Source organism: Oenanthe melanoleuca, chromosome 7 (genome assembly GCF_029582105.1).
Source record: "Oenanthe melanoleuca isolate GR-GAL-2019-014 chromosome 7, OMel1.0, whole genome shotgun sequence".
Taxonomy (NCBI): Eukaryota; Metazoa; Chordata; class Aves; order Passeriformes; family Muscicapidae; genus Oenanthe; species Oenanthe melanoleuca.
The window spans coordinates 3,794,231-3,812,178 of NC_079341.1; the positions used below are offsets into that span (position 1 = coordinate 3,794,231).

General features: G+C 44.3%; 1 protein-coding gene across 3 annotated transcripts in view; it reads left to right on the forward strand.

The window, feature by feature from the left end:
- The first annotated feature begins 916 nt into the window (after positions 1 to 916).
- The window catches only part of IKZF2 (IKAROS family zinc finger 2), a 111,425-nt gene continuing 94,393 nt past the window's right edge, over positions 917 to 17,948 (forward strand). The window contains exons 1-3 of one of the 3 annotated variants that reach the window (XM_056496583.1): positions 917 to 1,172; positions 3,890 to 3,938; positions 4,677 to 4,781. In XM_056496583.1, the coding sequence (XP_056352558.1) occupies positions 3,905 to 3,938; positions 4,677 to 4,781 (139 nt within the window). In that variant the 5' untranslated portion in view covers positions 917 to 1,172; positions 3,890 to 3,904. Of the gene's footprint in view, positions 1,173 to 3,889; positions 3,939 to 4,676; positions 4,782 to 4,937; positions 5,033 to 17,948 lie in introns of those variants that run through there. The other 2 variants (XM_056496587.1, XM_056496586.1) reach the window with 2 other exon arrangements.

Below are 17,948 nucleotides of genomic sequence, written 5' to 3' on the forward strand. Positions count from 1 at the left end.
CTCGGCAGCGGGGCGGGATGGCACGTAGAGGTTTCACCCGCACCCGGGGCCGTCTCTACGCGGCAACTCCGCTCGTAGCGGCCGCGAGTGTTTAATTAACCCCCAAGCGCGGTCGGCCCCCGGCCGGTTATATACACAAACACAGAAGTGTTTAATCGCGACTGCGGCGGTCGCGGTGCCCGGAGGGGTGCCGGGCCCTGAGGGGGCCGTGCCCTGAGGGCGCGCGCTCCCGCCCGCCCGCCCGCGTGAGGCGCGGGGCGCGCGCTGTGGCGGCGGCCGCACTTGTCCTGTAATCGATTGCCGAGCGCGCTGAGCGGCCTCGCGCCGGCTGCGGGCACCCGCCCCCCGCCGCGCCGGCCCCGCGGGGGATGAGGCGCCGCGGGGCGGCAAAGGGGGTGAGGGGGGAGAGCGAGGGTGTGAGCGTGTGAGGGACTGAGCGCGGCTGAGCGTCTGTGGGATTGAATATGAGCGTGTGTGTGTGTGTGTGTGTGTGTGAGGGACTGAGTGAGTGCGGGTGAGGCAGCGAGTGTGTCCGTGTGAGGGACTTTGAGGGAAGAGCTGCGTGTGTGTGAAGGGCTGAGTGTGACGGAGTGACAATGGGCGAGGGGCTGGCTGTGCGTGAGGGAGAGTGTGAGCCCCGTGTGTGTGTGCGGGGGGGACGGCACTCGGTGCGAGGGAGTGAATGAGTGTGTGTGGGTTTGAGGCTGAGGGAGGGACAAGTGTGTGTCTGAGGGAGTGTGTGAGAGGGAGGAGGTGTGTGCGGGTGTGAGGGAGTGCGCGTATCTGCGAGGGAGTGTGTGTGCGTGTGAGGGAGGGAGGGAGGGAGTGCGCGTATCTGTGTGTGCGGGAGGAAGGGAGCGTGTGAAGGAGGGAGCGAATGAGTGTGTGTCTGTGTGTGTGTGTCTGTGGGAGGGAGGGAGAGCGGCCGCCGCCGCCGCCGCCGCCGGATCGGTTTCTCGGGGTTTGACCAGCTGTCCCAGGCTAACCCTCTGCTCTCTGAAGATGGAGGAAGTAAAAACAGGATTACCCTTAGCTACGGCTCCTCCGCCGCCTTAGTCCCCCCACAGCCAACTGCCGTGCACAAACACACCTCCACTGGGCAGAGGGAGCCGACACTAATAAACACACAAACAAAAGGGGGATGGAACTGACTCACTGCCTGCGCGGCTGAGGTAAATCTGCGCCTGGCTTCTTATTATTTCTTTTTCTTTCTCCCCTCCCTTCCTCCCCTCCTCTCCTCTCCCTCCCCGGTCCCCCTTTCCCCGGCGGGAGGAGGGACAGCTCCGTTCCGGGGCCGGCGGGACGCGGGGCTCGGTCCGTCCGTGCGGGTCTGTGTGTGCGGAGGGTCCCCGCGCCGAGCGCGGCTGTGCAGCATCCCCGCGGGCGCCGATGACTTGTTGCTGCTGTTAGCCCGAAATATAAAAAAATAATTAAAATATATACAAACAAACAGCCATCCCCCGCCACCAAGACCAAGAAGGAGCAGGGGCAGAGGCGGCGGCGGGTCTCGCCGGTCCGTTAGCCAGCCCGGCCCCGCTGCCATTTCCCTCAGCGCCCGCCGCCACCTGCGCGCCCCCGGGGGGCTGCGGCCTGCGGCGGGGAGACGGGGGGAAAGGGAGCAAAATGACAAGCGAGGCAGCACTTCCACGACTTTGACAGGTTGTGGCAGGGGCTGGGAGAGGCAGGATGAGGCGCGGAGCCCGGCGTCGCCCAGGGCCGAAGCGGCGCTCCGGGGAAGTTGGCCCGGGTTCGCTGCGCGGGGTGTGAGTGCGCCCGCCGGGCCCCCTGCTGCCATCCCGCCCGCATCCCCTCTTCCCATCCCGCCCGCATTCCCTGCGCTCCCCCCCGATCCCGTGGAATCCGTAAGGAACCGGTGGATCAAGTTTTCCTCTCTCTCTCTCCGCGCTAGTTAATCGCATTGCTGTAGCACCGGCTGACCTCCCTCCCTCCCTCTCCCTCTTTTTTTTTTTTTTTTTTTTTCTTTTTTCTTTTTTTTTTCTTTTTTTTTTTTTTTTTTTTTCCCTTCTTCATCTTCCTTCAAAGTATGTGCCATTCCTGAGCGAGTTGCCCCGCCGGCTCATCCCGGGGCTTCCCGGCTCCGCATGCCCCACCTGTAAGTGGCGGGGGCGAGTTTCTCTCCCCTCTTTCTCCCCCTCCCCGTCTTTCTTTCCCCCCCCTTTCTCCCCCCTCCTTTAAAAAACCATTTTTAAAAAAAACCAACTTTCTCCATCTTTCTGTGTCTTCAGTTCGAGCAAAACTCTCTCCCTCCATTCCTTGTGGAGAGGCTCAGCAACTGGGATTTGCCATCACCAGCCTAAAAATGGTGACCAAACTTTTTCTTTTCCCTCTCCTCTTCCTCTTCCTCCTCCCATTGAAGAAATAAAAAAATGAAAATCAAGCCGTGTTTTAATTTAGGTTATGGATGTTTCTGTGTTTCTTTTTGTCTTCCTTTCTCTTCCTCCTCCCTTCCTCCCCTTTTCTTCCTTCCACTTCATTGGCTGGGATGATCTTTCCCTGTTGCTTCTGATGTTTCTTTCTTTTTCTCAGTGTGTGCCTGCCTACCTGGACTAGGGGGAAGATAAGGTAATTTTGGAGGGCTTGAGGAAGTGGCTTACCTGTTCTGAAAACTTTTGCTTTTTTTTTTTTTTAATTTTTGAGATTTCTTTTTAAGAGTTGTGAAAATCAGTAATTGAAGAGAGTTTGGTAGCAGCTAGGCAGGTTGAAATTTAAGTGTTATGTGCTGAATGCCTTGGGAATTTGATCTGCTTTATACCAAAGAAGAGCACAGAGAAAAGTATTTATTTATTGGGGGAAAGGCGGGGAGGGGGGGGAAGGAAAGAGGGTTAAGGGAGGGGGAGGGAAGTGGTTTTGGAGACAAGAAGTGAAGCTGCCTGTTTTCCAGTAAGTAATGGAGAAATTCCAGGAGCCAGGGCTAAATATACTTGGCGATCAATACAGAAATGGCTCATTGTGAATAATTTAGCTGCCTAGTGCAGTGAGAGTTTTGAAACTAAAGGCAAAAAAGAGGCCATGGAGGGAGAGAGGAAATAAAATTTTCCTCTGGTCATGTCAGATTCTTAACTTTTCCACTTAAAAGAACATAGTTATAATTATTGATCTCTCTTTTTTTTTTTTTTTCTTTCCTCCCCCCCACAATATATATCAAATGATAGCTAGGGGGTGTCATTCTATACAGTTACTTGGGTTTCGGGAAAGTAATAGCTTGTTCTGTGTCAGCAAAGTGCTTCCAGAAACTTTAAGATTGCTTCACACCACAAAATGCGTGATCTGGGAGTATGAAATGTGATGTTTGGCCCTGTGCTGTGGCAAATAAATAGGGTTAGAGTGAACAGGTGTGTGTACAGGTGTGTGTGCACACAGGGGTGTGAGACCAGGCTGGAACAACTCTGTCCAAGGGGAATGGACGCAGGAGGGTTTATTTTGTTTAGACCAGGAGGCAGTCTCTTGCAGTGCATGTGAAAAGAGCAATTGTTAGTAGTATCCATATCCTCAAAGTCTGTTCTGGCTGCAGATAGAGCAGATAATTGATGAAGCATTACCATCCTAGCTTGAACAAACGAGCAGAAAGTCAGGGAAAAACTCTCAGATCAGGAAAAAATGTGAGTGGGGCACGGAGAGAGAGAGGCATGGTGAGACCAGGATGATCCAGGTGCCACCTGGCCAGGAGGCAGCTGCATGTCTGCTCACATAATTTACGGGAAGAGTTCAGTGATTTGCAAACGAGCACATGCAGTGTACTTGTGTGTTTCTCTAGGCAGTGGTTGCAACAGCAATAAAATGGGCAACTACTTAGGGCTTTAAGTAAGTTTAATCATTTAATGGTTGATACTGACAGGCGTCTCTGAGGGTGTACTTTTCTGCCTTGCAGCACTGCACTTTGACTATGGAAGCAGAGGCTGTTGATGGATATATTACATGTAAGTACTCATTTTGCTTGATTATTCTGAATTACTTTTCTTTTCCTGCTCTCCTTTGTGTAATGCAGATACCTGAAAGTTTAGCTTCCTGTGTACAGTGTGTGTGTTGACACTGAATTAGTAGCATTTAAATATAAACTCTCTGTATGACTGAGAAATGCATGGGGATGGGTGCATGGGTGAATATCTCTAGGTTTAAATATTTTATGGGGGTGAATGAACTTTGCAAATGAGAGAGTTTGTCTCCAAAATTCAATCTGCAGCCAAAAACTTTTTATGCCTTTCCATATGTATTTCTCTTGTTTTCTGTGTTGGAGGGGTTGTGTAAGTGCTTTGTTTAACTATCAGTTAACCCAGAGCTTTGGGGGGAAGGTCTGTATGGTGAATTACTATTACTATTACTATTACTATTACTATTACTATTACTATTACTATTACTATTACATTCTCCCTGTCTGCTGATGGAAAAGTAATCCTAACTTACTTAAAACCAAGCAACTGGGACAAGGTTTGCTGTAGGAGTGTGTGTAAAAGACTGGTGACAGTAACTTTGAGGGGGCTCTGAAAATCAGCCAGATATTTACTTGGGGCTTCTGAGAGTTGAGATTTGACAGGCTCTGAAAGTAAAGGAGGGAAGGGCAGGGGCAAAGGGAGCGAGTGGGTCGTGGTTCTGAATCTTGGTGTGTGTCTGCTGAAGAAGGGGATGAAAACTCACGGGGACCTGTGTTGTGCTGGCAGGTGACAATGACTATTCGCCTGAAAGGGAGCACTGCGGCATGGCCATCGACCTCACCTCCAGCACTCCCAATGGGCAGCACACCTCCCCCTGTCACATGGCAGGCAGTAAGTCTCCTCTTAAGCCTGTTTCTCTCCAGATGAGGGCTGGCTTGGTCTGGTCCTCCTGCTCCTTGGTTTGCTTACCAGGTCTTAGCCACTGCTGTTGGCTTTGCTAATAACAGAGGAGGGAGGACAGGGAAGATTCTTTTTGTTGTTGTTGTTTTTGTTTGTGCTGGTGTCTCATCTAAACATGAACGGGATTGCTAGTCTGAACTATCCCAAGGTGCCATTTGAGAGCTGGTCCTTACCTGCTCCAGGTAGGAAAACTGTAGGCTTGACATGTGCTAGTTTTGTCTCCTCAGGTTCTGAAATCCAAATAGAAATTGTTGTTATTATTATTATTACTATTACTTACTTTGCTTCCCAAAACAGCCTGAAGTAGCTTTATTCGAAAACAAACAAATTTTATTTATAAAACTATAGTCGATTATAACAAACTGAAAGGAGTTCGGTTTAGAATGTTGGGTAGAAACTGAGAGTTTTGTGCATCTGTACAGCGAGAGTTTCCAGAGCTAATAATATTTATAGAATTGTTCTCCTGTTATATCTGGGAAGTTGATAAATCGAGTTTACACAGTTTCATAAAAGTAACAATCTTAATTTTCTGTGTGTGTGAGTTTCCCACCTTGTTTAAGCATTGGTTACAGTGTTACATCAAGATAGTTACCTTAATGTAACCTCTGCACTTACAGTCCTGAAACATGCAATGTGCTTTGCTTCCAGCATATAGACTGTTCCTCTCTATGTGATACTAATTTTCTTTCTGGTTTGTGTGTACTACAGATACATATTTATCTATTTAAACTGAGGGTTAGTATAATGCCCTACCCAAATCCGTGGAAGACAGAGCTTCTAGAGTTGCTTAAAAATGCACAGTGTGTCGCTTTCAGAGTCTTTCTGAGAAAAGGATGTTACTTTCCTTTAAGAATTCTTTCCTCTTGCAAATTACGGGTAAAGCGCAGTTTTATGAGCCTTTAAACTGAGGGTTATGATGAAGATCTCTCAATTATATACACGTTGCTGGAGAATATGATTTCTAATACCGTGGTCTGAACTTTATATGACAACCACCCATAATTCAGCATCTTTAGACAATTCCGATTGTGCTGCACTGGGATTCTGATGTACTTTATTATGTTGTAAAAGTTTTACTACTCACTTTCTTCATTTTCTTTGTTTCCTTTTTATTAATGGGAAGGCTTCATGGGAAGGGAAAAAAGTATGTGTGTTTTAAATCTTCTTTATAATCCAGACTGAAACCAAAAGTCAAATTAGGAATAAAAAGATCTAGAATGAAGTCATGCAAAAGCCTCTAACACACTTAGTATTCTCATGTTCATTGTGTTAACATTTTCTATGGTTTTTAAGCTTCATTTATTCTTTGCAAAATATATGTACCTGCAGCCTTGGTGAATATTTTTTTTTTTTTTTGAGGTGTTTTTTGGTCTCTCTCAGGTGTCTCAAATGCTTTCATCACTGCTCCTCTGTGTTAAAGGTGTGCTGCTGTTGAAAAATTAAGGGCTTTGCTGAGTTTCCCAAGCCAAACAAAACTCAAGTTTCTTAAATGTATTGTAACTTATTTACTCTTTGTAGGCTTAACAATGTTTTGCAGAGAGGTGGCTTGTGCTGCCTTAAACATGGAAGATATTGATCAGAGGTTTTCGGCTTTTGTGGCAGCTGTTACATTGGTTCATTTAAGGTTTTTGACCAAATCTTGAATCTGGTATGTGTAGGCTAAATCACCAGGCAGGGCTTTAGAGCTTTCCACCTGTTTTGTGGGGCACAGGAAATCCTTTTAAAGGTTTGGTAACTCAGGGGCCCGTACCTCTATTTTAAAAGTCTTTTGGTTTTTGTTTTTGTTTTTGTTTTTGTTTTTTTTTTTTTCTTGTATTTAAAAGAAAAAATGAAGGTGGAATAGCTGCTTGTTTTAAGTAGAGGCAGTAGCTGTGCTCTATTTCAGATTGGTTTGATTTCCAGTGGGTTGCTGGAGATTAAGTGGTGTTGGCTGCTATTACAGCAAAGCCCAGGGCGTGTTATCCTGTCTGGGTAGGACTTGCGAATGGAGGGAGGTGATACAGGCAGCAGAACCCAAATATTTGGCTCCTGAATTGGTCACCAGTCATTGCCAGAAGCGCACGGCCCTCTTTGGCTTCGTGCTCTGGTTGTGCATCTGCAAGGTAGAGATCGGAGTTTTGACCTTTGTTCTTCTTGTGTTCCGCTGTAATGTTTTGAACCACAGCTCTCAATTGAGTCGGAATCTGTGTCTGGCTCAGAAGGAAAGAAGGAAATTTCTTGTTTCTGTGCTGAAATGACTGAGTAGTGCTCTCCCAGCAACAGTAAAATTATGTGCTGGGTAAAGAGTTTTCTATGTTCATTAGCCCCTGGCAATTTCTGTTAGTAGTTCTGTCTGGATTACTGATGTTTTCGGATTCTATTCCAAAAGAGTTTGGGTCGAATATTTTAGCTACTGCATCCTTTAACCTATTATCATTTTCAAGTATCTAAATGGTATTTGTAGATTATGGATGGGGATGACACTCAGTTTTCCTTGTGAATGAGATGATGCTGAAAGATGAATCACACTAAATCACCTGTCATAGCTAACTGATGATCTTACATATACCTGCCTTTAGCAGAGCACTGCATGTGTGTTGGCAGATGCTCTGTTCTAAAATACTTCACTGTAGTTTTATGTAAGCAAAGATTTAAAATACATGTAAATAATCAAACCGAATAGGTTGATAGATCATCTCACTTTTCTCTACAGCAAAAGATGAATTAGTGTTACACCTGCTGAGTACAGATAATATATTTACATAGCCCCAAATCTGGAAGCCCAGATTTTCTTTTGATCTTCCATAGGAAAACTCTTACAAAGGCTGACACCCAGAGCTGGGTGTCACAGGCTTGCTCAATTAACTTTGTGTTGGTACTAGAGGGTTCCCTGCATGGCCCTAAGCCCCTCCATAGACCCCACAGAGTTCAAGGGAGTCTGTCTTGTTCCTGTCTGTGAATGTTGAACTGGGCTATAAGTGATCAGAAACCTCCGAATAGGAACTGGCATGCTAATTAAAGGCTAATGGGGAATCCTTATAAAAGAGGCTTTAAAAAGAAATAATTCCCAGTCACCTCCCCATAATACCACACTGAGTCCTTACTATAGTTATTAGAGATATTTTTTTTTCCTGCAGGTTAAAATGGACTTAGAGGAATGTCTGCTTTAGAAACTGCAGGGGCACAGTTGTTCAATTAGTTGACTCAATCATTGCTTTGTATAGGATGAAGGACACTTTTCTAAGATCATTGGCCTGGTATCATAGGGAAAATAGTAGCAGAGGCTATTAGCATCTGACAGTCAGCAACAAAGGCAATTTCCCCTTAAATTAGAGACTTGACAGCGGGTGTCCCAGTTAACTTTCTTATCTTTGCTTTCTTAGACAAAAGGAGCCCTTAAACGAAACAGAGTCAGAACAATCATAAATATCAAACCCAACATCTGATGTTTGAAAGCGATTAAAATTGTGGTGTGCTTTTAAGAGGTGTTTATAGTAGCTTGAAGTGTTAGTAAGTTATGAGAATTAATTCATTAAGAGAATAAGCCATGTCGGCTGACTCTGCTGCTGAAAATAATGAGGTGATTGCATTTTCTCCGTGGTGGGGAATGATCGTGCTGTCTGACGAGATCACTAATTGGGACAGCAGCACTAAGTGGGAATGATTTCAGCAGTGGTGTTTAAAGAGAACTTGGGCAAGGTTTTATTATAATGTAGCCAATGCTATGGTCCAAGTGATCAGGGTGGACTATCAGTTGCAATATTTTTTTTGTAGCATCAAAGCCCCAAATCTTTCCTGATGACTTTCGTTTTTCAAGCCTGAATTGTCGTACAACTCCTGTTTCGTCACAGGAGCTGAGAGTTACATGTACCACAGCTGTACTGGCACATCTGTAGGGATTAAAAAAAAAATGTAATTTTGGAGCTTGACTTTTGGAATGAAACCCCATAAAGTTAAAAGTTGCTCCGTGCCTCAACTCTCTGGCAAATAAGCCTTGTCACCACCAGAATTTACTGCCAGGCATGTGCAGCTGAACCTTGCTCTGGGATTCTTTCCTGGCTCAGTACTTGTTGTGGGCTTTTTAGTAGGATGAGGTGATGGAGGCTTTCCTTTAGGGAGAGTGGTTGAAGCTGGCTGGGCTGGGCTGCAGAGGGGGATTGAATTAGTGCTTTGAGGCAGTCGCTCCCCTGATGTGTTCACTGGGGCATGAACAATTCTGGCAGCCAAACTGCTGTGCTCTGAATGGGGATTCAGGTCTCCCTTTCTTCCAAAAATCTTGGAAAGTGCTAAAAACTCGGACCTGATCACCTCAAGATGCTGAGGAATCTTGTTTCCTCAGCAGCCTTTAAGGAGTATGGTAGGCAGCATTTATTGGTCTGGGTATCTTCTGCCTCAGTGCAGAGAGGTGTACTTTTGACTTGAGATGTCCTTCAATCCTTTGTGTCTGACTTTGCAGTCTTGGTACTTTGATTTTTAGAGCACAGCTATGGAATTGTATGGTGATGCTTAATACAGATGTACCTGTGGTTTGGCAGGTTGAAGGACAGTGGAGATGGACTTTGCCAAGATGAGCTCAGACGTGAGGGATGAGCTCAATAAAGTGTGGTAGGGAACTGTAAGAAATGAGCTCCTTTGACACTTACAAGAACAGGGTCTTTGCTTCAGTCTTTTATCCTCAGACTTCCTGAGAGTTGCCAGGGCAGTAGTAGTTATCAAAGTTTTAGCCAATGCCTTTAACTTTCTTGGAGTTTGAGAAGAAAAAATATTAAATGGAAAGGTAATCATCAGGATTTTAACAGAAGTAGAGGGGGTTTTCCACATCTAAGAAATCAAAGCTCTGCAAAGTAACATTACACTGTGTTTCTTGAAAAAAATGCACCCCAAACAGAGGAAAGGATTAGCTGGAAGTTAAGCATTTTCTGGGATGTACCTTGAATTGTTGTAGCTTTATCCACATCAGCTCAGATTTTTCACACTGGTGTGGTTAAAATCATGAAATAGTTCCTCTGATACGAACTCTGTATGTAAACCAACAGAGAGCAGCCACTGAAATGAGTTGATGTTTGAGTATCTGTAGCCCACACTGCAATGGTGAAGGGCTCTCCCGTGTGTTTTTCCTATCTTCTGTCACAGTCCTGGCATTCCCTATGGAGACACATACTCAGCTGCAAAAACATTCCTCCCTCTCAGTGAGTGTTATAACGAGGGTGGAGTGAAATGATCAGTTAATCTCATTAAATAGGTTTTTATTCATTCTGATGGAAGTCTCTTGAGAGGTCATCTGCCAGGGCTTTGTTGCAGCACACACCTTTCTTAGGAAGCTTCTGTTATTCTCTTGGACTGTCAGGTTCAGTTAACTTTCCCTGGTACACACCCTGTTACAACACTGCTCTTGCTAGCTTTGTAGTCAGCAAGTTTTCAGTGCTTGCTTCTGGAATTTCAGTTCCTTTTCAGGCATGCCAACGAAAAGAACAATCCTCCTCTTCCATGAAATATGACACTTTGATAGCAGCTGGATGAAAAGATCCCTGTTGGAGAGTTTTCTGTGTTTCCCATCCCTGAATCTGGGGGAAGGTCCTACTCCTGTTGAAATCAATGGGTATCTTCTCCCAGGAAACTGGTTCAAAGGCTTGTTTCCAGTTCCTGAGGGCCACAGGCTGTCTAGTCCTTCAGCTAAGTGATGGTTGGCAGGACTAAGTTTTACAGGTGGAAATGCAGCTGCCTGTGCTAACTGTGTGCAGCTCTGAGGGTGAGCAGTGCTTGTCCTTCCAGTGCCAAGAGAGCACCTTGAAGGGGTGATGCTATTCTATCTAAGAGGAAAAGGCAGAGCCTCCTTTCCTGCTTTTTACTTCAGTAATCCCAGTGAATGAAAATCCTTGAAGAACCTACCTTGAAACACGTCTAAAATTGACCTGTATTAAAATGGAGTAGAAAATTGCAGAGAAGGCTGAACCACTGCTCTGTGTAGTATCAAGACCTATTACCAGCCAGGGGAGGAGCCTGTGCCACAGCCTGTTGTCCCTTCCTTAGGGTAGTGGATGTTTGTTCGGAGTCCAGGCAGCTGCTGCTGCATCCCAGTGGAAGGAAGCAGAGCTGGATTTTCACTGAGAAGCAATGAACATGACAGATATGGCTCTGGGCTAGGTGTCCAGAGGCACAGTTTTTCTCCAAACTCTGCTTATTGTAAGGGAGTCCCTTCATGTTTCTTTGCTTTTTTTTTTTTTTTTTTTTTTTTTTTTTTTTTTTTCCCCTCTTGCCTTTTATTTTCTAAATTACAGAAGCCGTAGATCACTTAGGATGGAGACTTGGATGGTACATGTTAGCCTTTGTCAAAAGTAGGATTTTTTTGACAATATCTTTTTTGCTTAGGGGTTATTTTGCATTTAATTTTTGCAGCCCCACAATGAGAGGCATTCAGAAGTACCTTAATACCAGTGCAGCTTATTTCCTGTCCTGCACAGGAATAATTGTGGTGGTCCTAAAGTACCCTGTTGTGGTGTGATTACATTAGAGCAACCACGGAATTTTAACTCTTCCCACACCACTGAGCATTGCCAGGTCTGTGTGTGGATGAGCCCCTATTCAAACTGCCCAGCAAAATGTGCCCTTGATCTGGAGCCAGGTCTACATTACTGGCTTCTGCTGGCACTGCTGTGTCAGCCCATGGCTTTGAAGAGCTGTAATCCCTCACAGGCAGGGAGATGCTGGCAGAAGCTCCTGCTCTGAGCATAGCCCTGGCTGGCAGGGTCACCTGCAAGTGCTGTTACAGGTGTTACATAGGAAAGTACCGTAAAACAGCAGGCTCTGTTCCTGGAAAAGCATGGGCTTGATTGATCCCCCTCATTTCTGTGCCGATAGGTCATGTCAACTTCTGTGAATTACAATGCCATTTTGGGGTTTTTTAACTGACTTTTGCTTTTTCTCTGCTTCTTATTTTAAAAGCATCTTTCCAGTTTGGGGGTTTATTCCTGTAACGCTGTGTGGCCAAGGCATAGCACCACAGAGGTTGTGGGCTCTGTGTACATTGTAACCTTTAGCTCATGGCTGCTCTATGGTTGTCCTGTGCAGGGAGGTTACAGGGCTTTTGGTCTTCCCTTTGGTGAAGCTGAGGTTGGTGGTCAGAGGTATGGGGGCAGGTCAATCCTAGGGCCAAACCATGCTCCCACCCCAGTGTGGATGGCGTGAATATCTGTGTCTGCCAGCTGGCACTGAAGGAAAAAAAAAAAAAAAAAAAAAAAAAAAAGATAAAGGCATTGGAGTGCATCATTCCCCTACACAGGTAGGAGCCCCTCTTCTTAGGAGACTGTGGGTTTTACACAAAGCATGAGCCAAGGAATCTGATTCACTGAAGACCTGTCTGCTCTCCCTGCCATGGTTTCATGTTACTTGGGCCAGCTGCACAGACTTTTTTCCCCAGCCTCTTTTGCCTCTGTGGTATTGGTACCCACCACCTGTGAGATTGCTCTGGGCACAGGTGTAGTCACTGCAGTAGGGGAGAGAGAAGATCAGTGTGAGTATTGAACTCTCTGCCCTGTCTCTGGCATGGAGAAGGCTTTTGGAGGACTTGGTGCTACTGTCCACCCTGAAACTTTATGCAGTGGGGATGGAAGACCTGGGTGCTGCTGCTGTCAGGCCCTTTGTACTGGGAGCTAGACATCTCAAATGTTTCTCAAAGGAGGTAGGACATCCTGAAGTACAGAAAATCCATTCACCTTATTGCCTGTTCCACCTATCACCTTTTTTTCTTACAAATCTTCTGGTGTGAGAAGGTAAGGGGGGGTGTGTTTCCTCTCCAGCTAATGGAAGATCTGGGCAGGGCTCACAGAGAGATGCTCTGTTGGCAGTTAAACCGCAAATGTGACAACGCTTGACGTTCCGATGGGGGCATTTTCTTGTTTATCCCCTCTGCTCCTCCACCTGAACAAAACAAGTGTTAGGCTAAAGGTATCTGTGCTGTGACCTTCAGCATCAGGCTGGAGGTTTCTCAGCTTCTTTTCACTGCTGTTTTCCTTGCATTTCCCCCCAACCTCTAAAACCTCCCGGTTCCGTCAGAAGGAAGTGATGTTGTCCTGGTTTTTCTCAAGGGGCATGTGTTCTCTCAGTCCATGAAAATTATGTTGGTGAGTGGCACAGAGCACTGGCTGCAGAGCCTTATGGTATGCTCAAGTCCATGGTAATTTTTTAAATAATGAGTCTTTGATTTAGGAATGCCTGTGTGCAGTTTTATGAGAATTCACACCTAATCTTTCCTAGACATCAATTCAGCTTTTGGACATTTTATGATTCCCTTTGCAAGCAACTTGCTTTTTTAGGCAATGATCTAGCCATAAAACACAAACGGAGAGAGTTTTTGGTTACTCTATCTGTGCATCATTTAAACTTCAGCAGTGAGAATTAAATACCCACTTTAGTCCAAGGAGCAGCAAACAGGATGGTGTGAATTCCCTTCTTTTGAAAATGAAAGAAGTTGCTTCTTTCTGTATGAAAACAGCAAGTCTTTTTACCTAGAAGAGATATGAGGTTTATTCATTTGAGGAAGAGTAGCTGTTCTCTTAAAGTTGTGGATGGCTTAAAAAGTTTCTGGGAAAGAGTGGCAGTAGACTGAAGACCTTGTTCTGGTTAGCAGCCAGGGAGACATGTCAGGCAAAAGAATCAAATGGCATTTGGTTTTTAATCTTATTTCTTGAGAAATTGATATCCTGCAGGGTTTGCCTTGTTGAGATAATGGCCCCTGAAGGAGAATAAATTTTATTAATTAGCAGTTTTGCATACTGCTTTTAATTGTCCATTCCTAGGTACAGGCTTTGCATTGCACGTGTGCTGCTGTGGTGAGGGGCCTCTCTCCTGCATCTCTGGAGAGTCTGCAGGGATCTGGCACCACTGCAGAGTCTGCCTGAGAATAGAAGTATTTCAGAATACACCATTGGGCCTTAAATTTACTCAGTGCCTTAATCCTCATCACCTTTCAGATTTAGGCATGTCCTAAATGTAGTTGTAATAGTTTTACAGTTTAATCTCTCAAAATTGGGTCAACCTTACCAGTTGTTTTGACCTTGTTACCAGCACAGGTAGTTCCAGGGTAAGCCTAACACATCTCCTTGAAGCTGTGTGCAACAGTCTGGGGCCAGCTTTATCTGAATGCCCCTGTTTGAAATTTTCCCCCTGCCTTAAATACACAGGCCTCTCTATTACTGTAGGGTATTATCCTTTGGATAATCTTAGTCTTCTAGAGAGTCACACAACAATATCTCCTTGTTATATCATACTTTTTCAGTTTTAAGAGCTTTACAAAGGATACCAGTTGAAGAGATACAAATGAGTGGACAAAATTTTAGGCTAAAGAGGTGGAGAAAAAGTAGGAAAATTAATCTTAGCAAGAATTCAGCCCCTGTAGGTGGGAGGCTGTCAGCTTCATAATTTGTGTATGTGACTGCAAATTGTCAGAGTATAGGTAGTTCTTGAGTTCAGAAGAATGATGTGCTAGTTGTATGTTTAAGGGTCAGTAGTATATAACGTTAGCAGACTGAGAGCTCTGTGAATTTATTCTTGGCCTTCTTTTAAATTTGTATTCTACAAATTGCACAATTTATTTTGCCAAAATCCCATGTACCTACATGTGAGTCCCAGATAGTCTAAATTCTATGACCTGTCAGCTGCCCCCAAATTACCTAACATCAAGTAGAGAAGCTTGGCAGCCAAAGGAAAAGATAGGAAAATGTGTCCAGCCCTGGTTTCTGACAAGCCTGTGCATGTGCAGTGCAGTAATACAAATGGAAGGCACTTAGAGAGGGTTTCAGTCACATACAACAGAGAAGTACAGGCTTGAAAAATACTAGGAAAGTGCAAATATTATGAAACAAGGAAGACAGAAAGAAGTATGTGAATTGTGTCTTGACTGAAGGAAAAACTATTTACCGCCCTTTTCAAATGTCAGATGCATGGGAAAATGTTGGAAGGCAGTCTCTGCTAAGTTTGCTGCTTGCAAAACCTACTTTTTTGTGAGATGTTTGTGCAAAATCGCCTCTCTGGTCTGCCTGTGAGACCAGACATGACTAAGGCTATCAGCATGTAACCTGGTTTCAGGTTGCTGTCTTACTGCTCTTGGTCTAAAATGCTGTGAAGAAGTGTTTGCTTTTTTTCTCACTTTTAAAGTGCTTCATTCATTTAATGTCATTAGCACTATTGTTACTTAAATTTACCTTCTGACTGGTAACCATTAAATATTTATAGAGAAATCGATAGTAGTGAGATTTTTTGCTTGAGTAAATATATATCACATATGTACTCAAAACCAAAGCAAACTGCAGTGCATTCCAGGAAATAATCTATAGTGCTGCTCTGTAATGTTCTTCTTCATCTTCATGTCAGGGTGTTTTATCTGTGCCACCCATTCCTGCCCCAGAACTCTGGCTGTTCTTTTTAACAGCCTAGAACAACAGAGCCTTAGGAAAAGCGTAGAAGTGTTTTCAGTGTAGAAATCTGAATGATAATTGCTGTATAATTATCCAAGGTTCCTTAATGACTGGATACAGGGAGATCCTAAGATTTGATGTTACATTTGGGAGACAGCACCCCAGCCAGAGACTGCTGCACCAGGAGAATGGAACTGGTTGGAGCCAAACCCAGCCCCTCCCAGCTTTTGGCAAGGGGAATGTATTTTTGAGAAAATACAGTGATGTGGCAATGGAAGATGATGGTTTAAAACCATTTAAAACCAATGCCTAATAAAAAGAAAAATAGGACTGAGCTTAAAATGGCTTTGGAGCCAGCCTTAAGTTCATTGGAGGGGAATAGACAAAGGTGTGAGATAGACAGCACAGCCAATATGCACAGGGCAGTTAATTCTCCATTTTGGGTCTCTGCAGCATTTTCTTGTGCAACTACAGATGCAATAAATCTTTGTAGACCATCAAAGAGATGACCTTAATCAATTGTTCCAGGTGTTTTGGAAGGGGGAAAGCTTCCTTATGAGTCTGTGATGAAATTTCAATTTATAATTATGACTGTAGTTTATAATAATAATTCTAATTATATATATAAACAGTTTAACCTACTATAATGTAAAATGGTAACATTTGCTGAGCTTTGGCTGCTTTCAGATGGTGAAAATGTGCTGGTGGTTGTTGGCTGGGATTCAGAAACATTTGTCAAAATTTTGTGGGCTATGTGAACAACAAAATTTTGTGTGGATTAAGCAATTATTAATTCTCTCCCATTATCCGTCAGATAAAACTACAACTAGCTCATTAACCAAAATTAATTGTAAATAAAGCCGATCTGTTGTTGAGGAAACTAGTTAGAATGATAATTGGGTAATGATGGTGCATTTAATTTCAAACTGCAGATTTAAAAGCTACTCCTTTTGGCAGTGATAGAGCAAGGTGTTCTGAAATGAAGCAGGGTGCTTGTCACTGTCATTGTCCTCTTAATTAATGGCACCAAGACTGCCTGTGTTTGGAATCTCATTAGTGTCCCCTGCAGAGCACTTGGAAATGTCCCGATTGTGCTCACACTGAAAGGGGTGGTTAAACTGTTCTGTGACCCCTGTGGGCAGGAGGAAACACAGGAGGCAGTGTGGAAGTGCTGGTGTAGGACATTGTGCACTGCTGCCTTTCCTCCTGCAGCAGCACATCCTCAGATCTCAGCTCTGGGAATAGAGTTTGTGCTTTGGGATCTGCTACTCACTCGCCATGGAGATAGATTTGGAGTTTCAGGCCAACAAAACTGAATTGTGACTCAACGTTTTAAAAATGATTGAGTGAGTAATTTTCCATGCAGTTTCATTACAATATCTTTTGCCCCAAGGATTATTTACTGTAGAGTAATGTCCAGCATGTTTTTGCTGCTATTTATAATGTTGAATTTTAATAAGAAAGGACTTGTTTAAATAGGAAAATGATTTTATCCTAAATTGCCCAGTTCTGATGGTAAAATTAGCAACACAAGTAAAATCAGCAGTTATACCTGCTAGCCTACATGCACAATTTCTTGATTTTTTTTTTTCTGTTTTCAAAATTTATTCAATGCTATTATGAGATGAGTACAAGTATGTCTGATTTTAGCCAGCTACCATTTGAATCATTAACAAAGAAATGGGCATTGGGTACAGAATATTTCATTCAGGAGGGCTGCCAAGCTGATCAGAGGGATGGAGCACCTCTGCTATGAGGAGAGGCTGAGAGAATTGGGATTGTACAGCCAGGAGAAGAGAAGGCTTTGGAATGACCTAATTGTAGCAAGAAAGATGGAGAGAGACTCTTTACGAGGGCCTGCAGTGACAGGACGAGGGGGAATGGCCTCCCACTGCCATGGAGGAGGGTTAGATTGGACATGAGGAAGAAATTCCTGACTGTGAGGGTGCTGAGGCCCTGGCACAGGTTGCCCAGAGCAGCTGTGGCTGCCCCTGGATCCCTGGAAGTGTCCAAGGCCAGGCTGGGCAGGGCTTGGAGCAACTGGGACAGTGGAAGGTGTCCCTGCCCATGGCAGGGGGTGCAACTTTAAGGTCCTTCCAACCCAGACTATTCTATTATTCTCCTTGCCCATCATTTGTAATCACTCTGCTGAATTATTTTTTTTTTCCCTTCTGATTTGGTTTAGAGGGAATTACAGGTCTAAAGCATCAACTTCATCTTTAATGTTCTTACTTACCACATTTGAAAGGAATACAGAATAAATACATTTTACCTATTTTATTTTTAACTTTTTCTTCGTGAGGCTTTTTTTCCTCTTGTGCTTCCTGGTCCATGGGGAGAAAAACCCTAAGAGCATGTTTTAGTTACATCACTAATATTAGAACTGAGTAATCGGGTGGCTTTGGCAGCAGACTCGTTTATAAATTGTTGGTGAGCAGATGGCTCACCAAGTTGGCATGCCAGCTCCAAACTTTCACAATCATGAGTCAAGTTTGAAATCGCAAGATTGCCTTACATACCATGAGGCTTTTTTATTTTTAATGTGTGTTTGTTTAATAAATGCAACTCTCGGTGGGTCTTCTCATTCCTGAGCTGTGTTTTGCACTGAAGCATGGCTTTTCAGCAGTCTCTGGCTTAGGGAATGCCTTTTTTTCCTAATTTAATGAAACTGGGGACTTTTTTAGTCACATATCTGAAAATCTCGCTG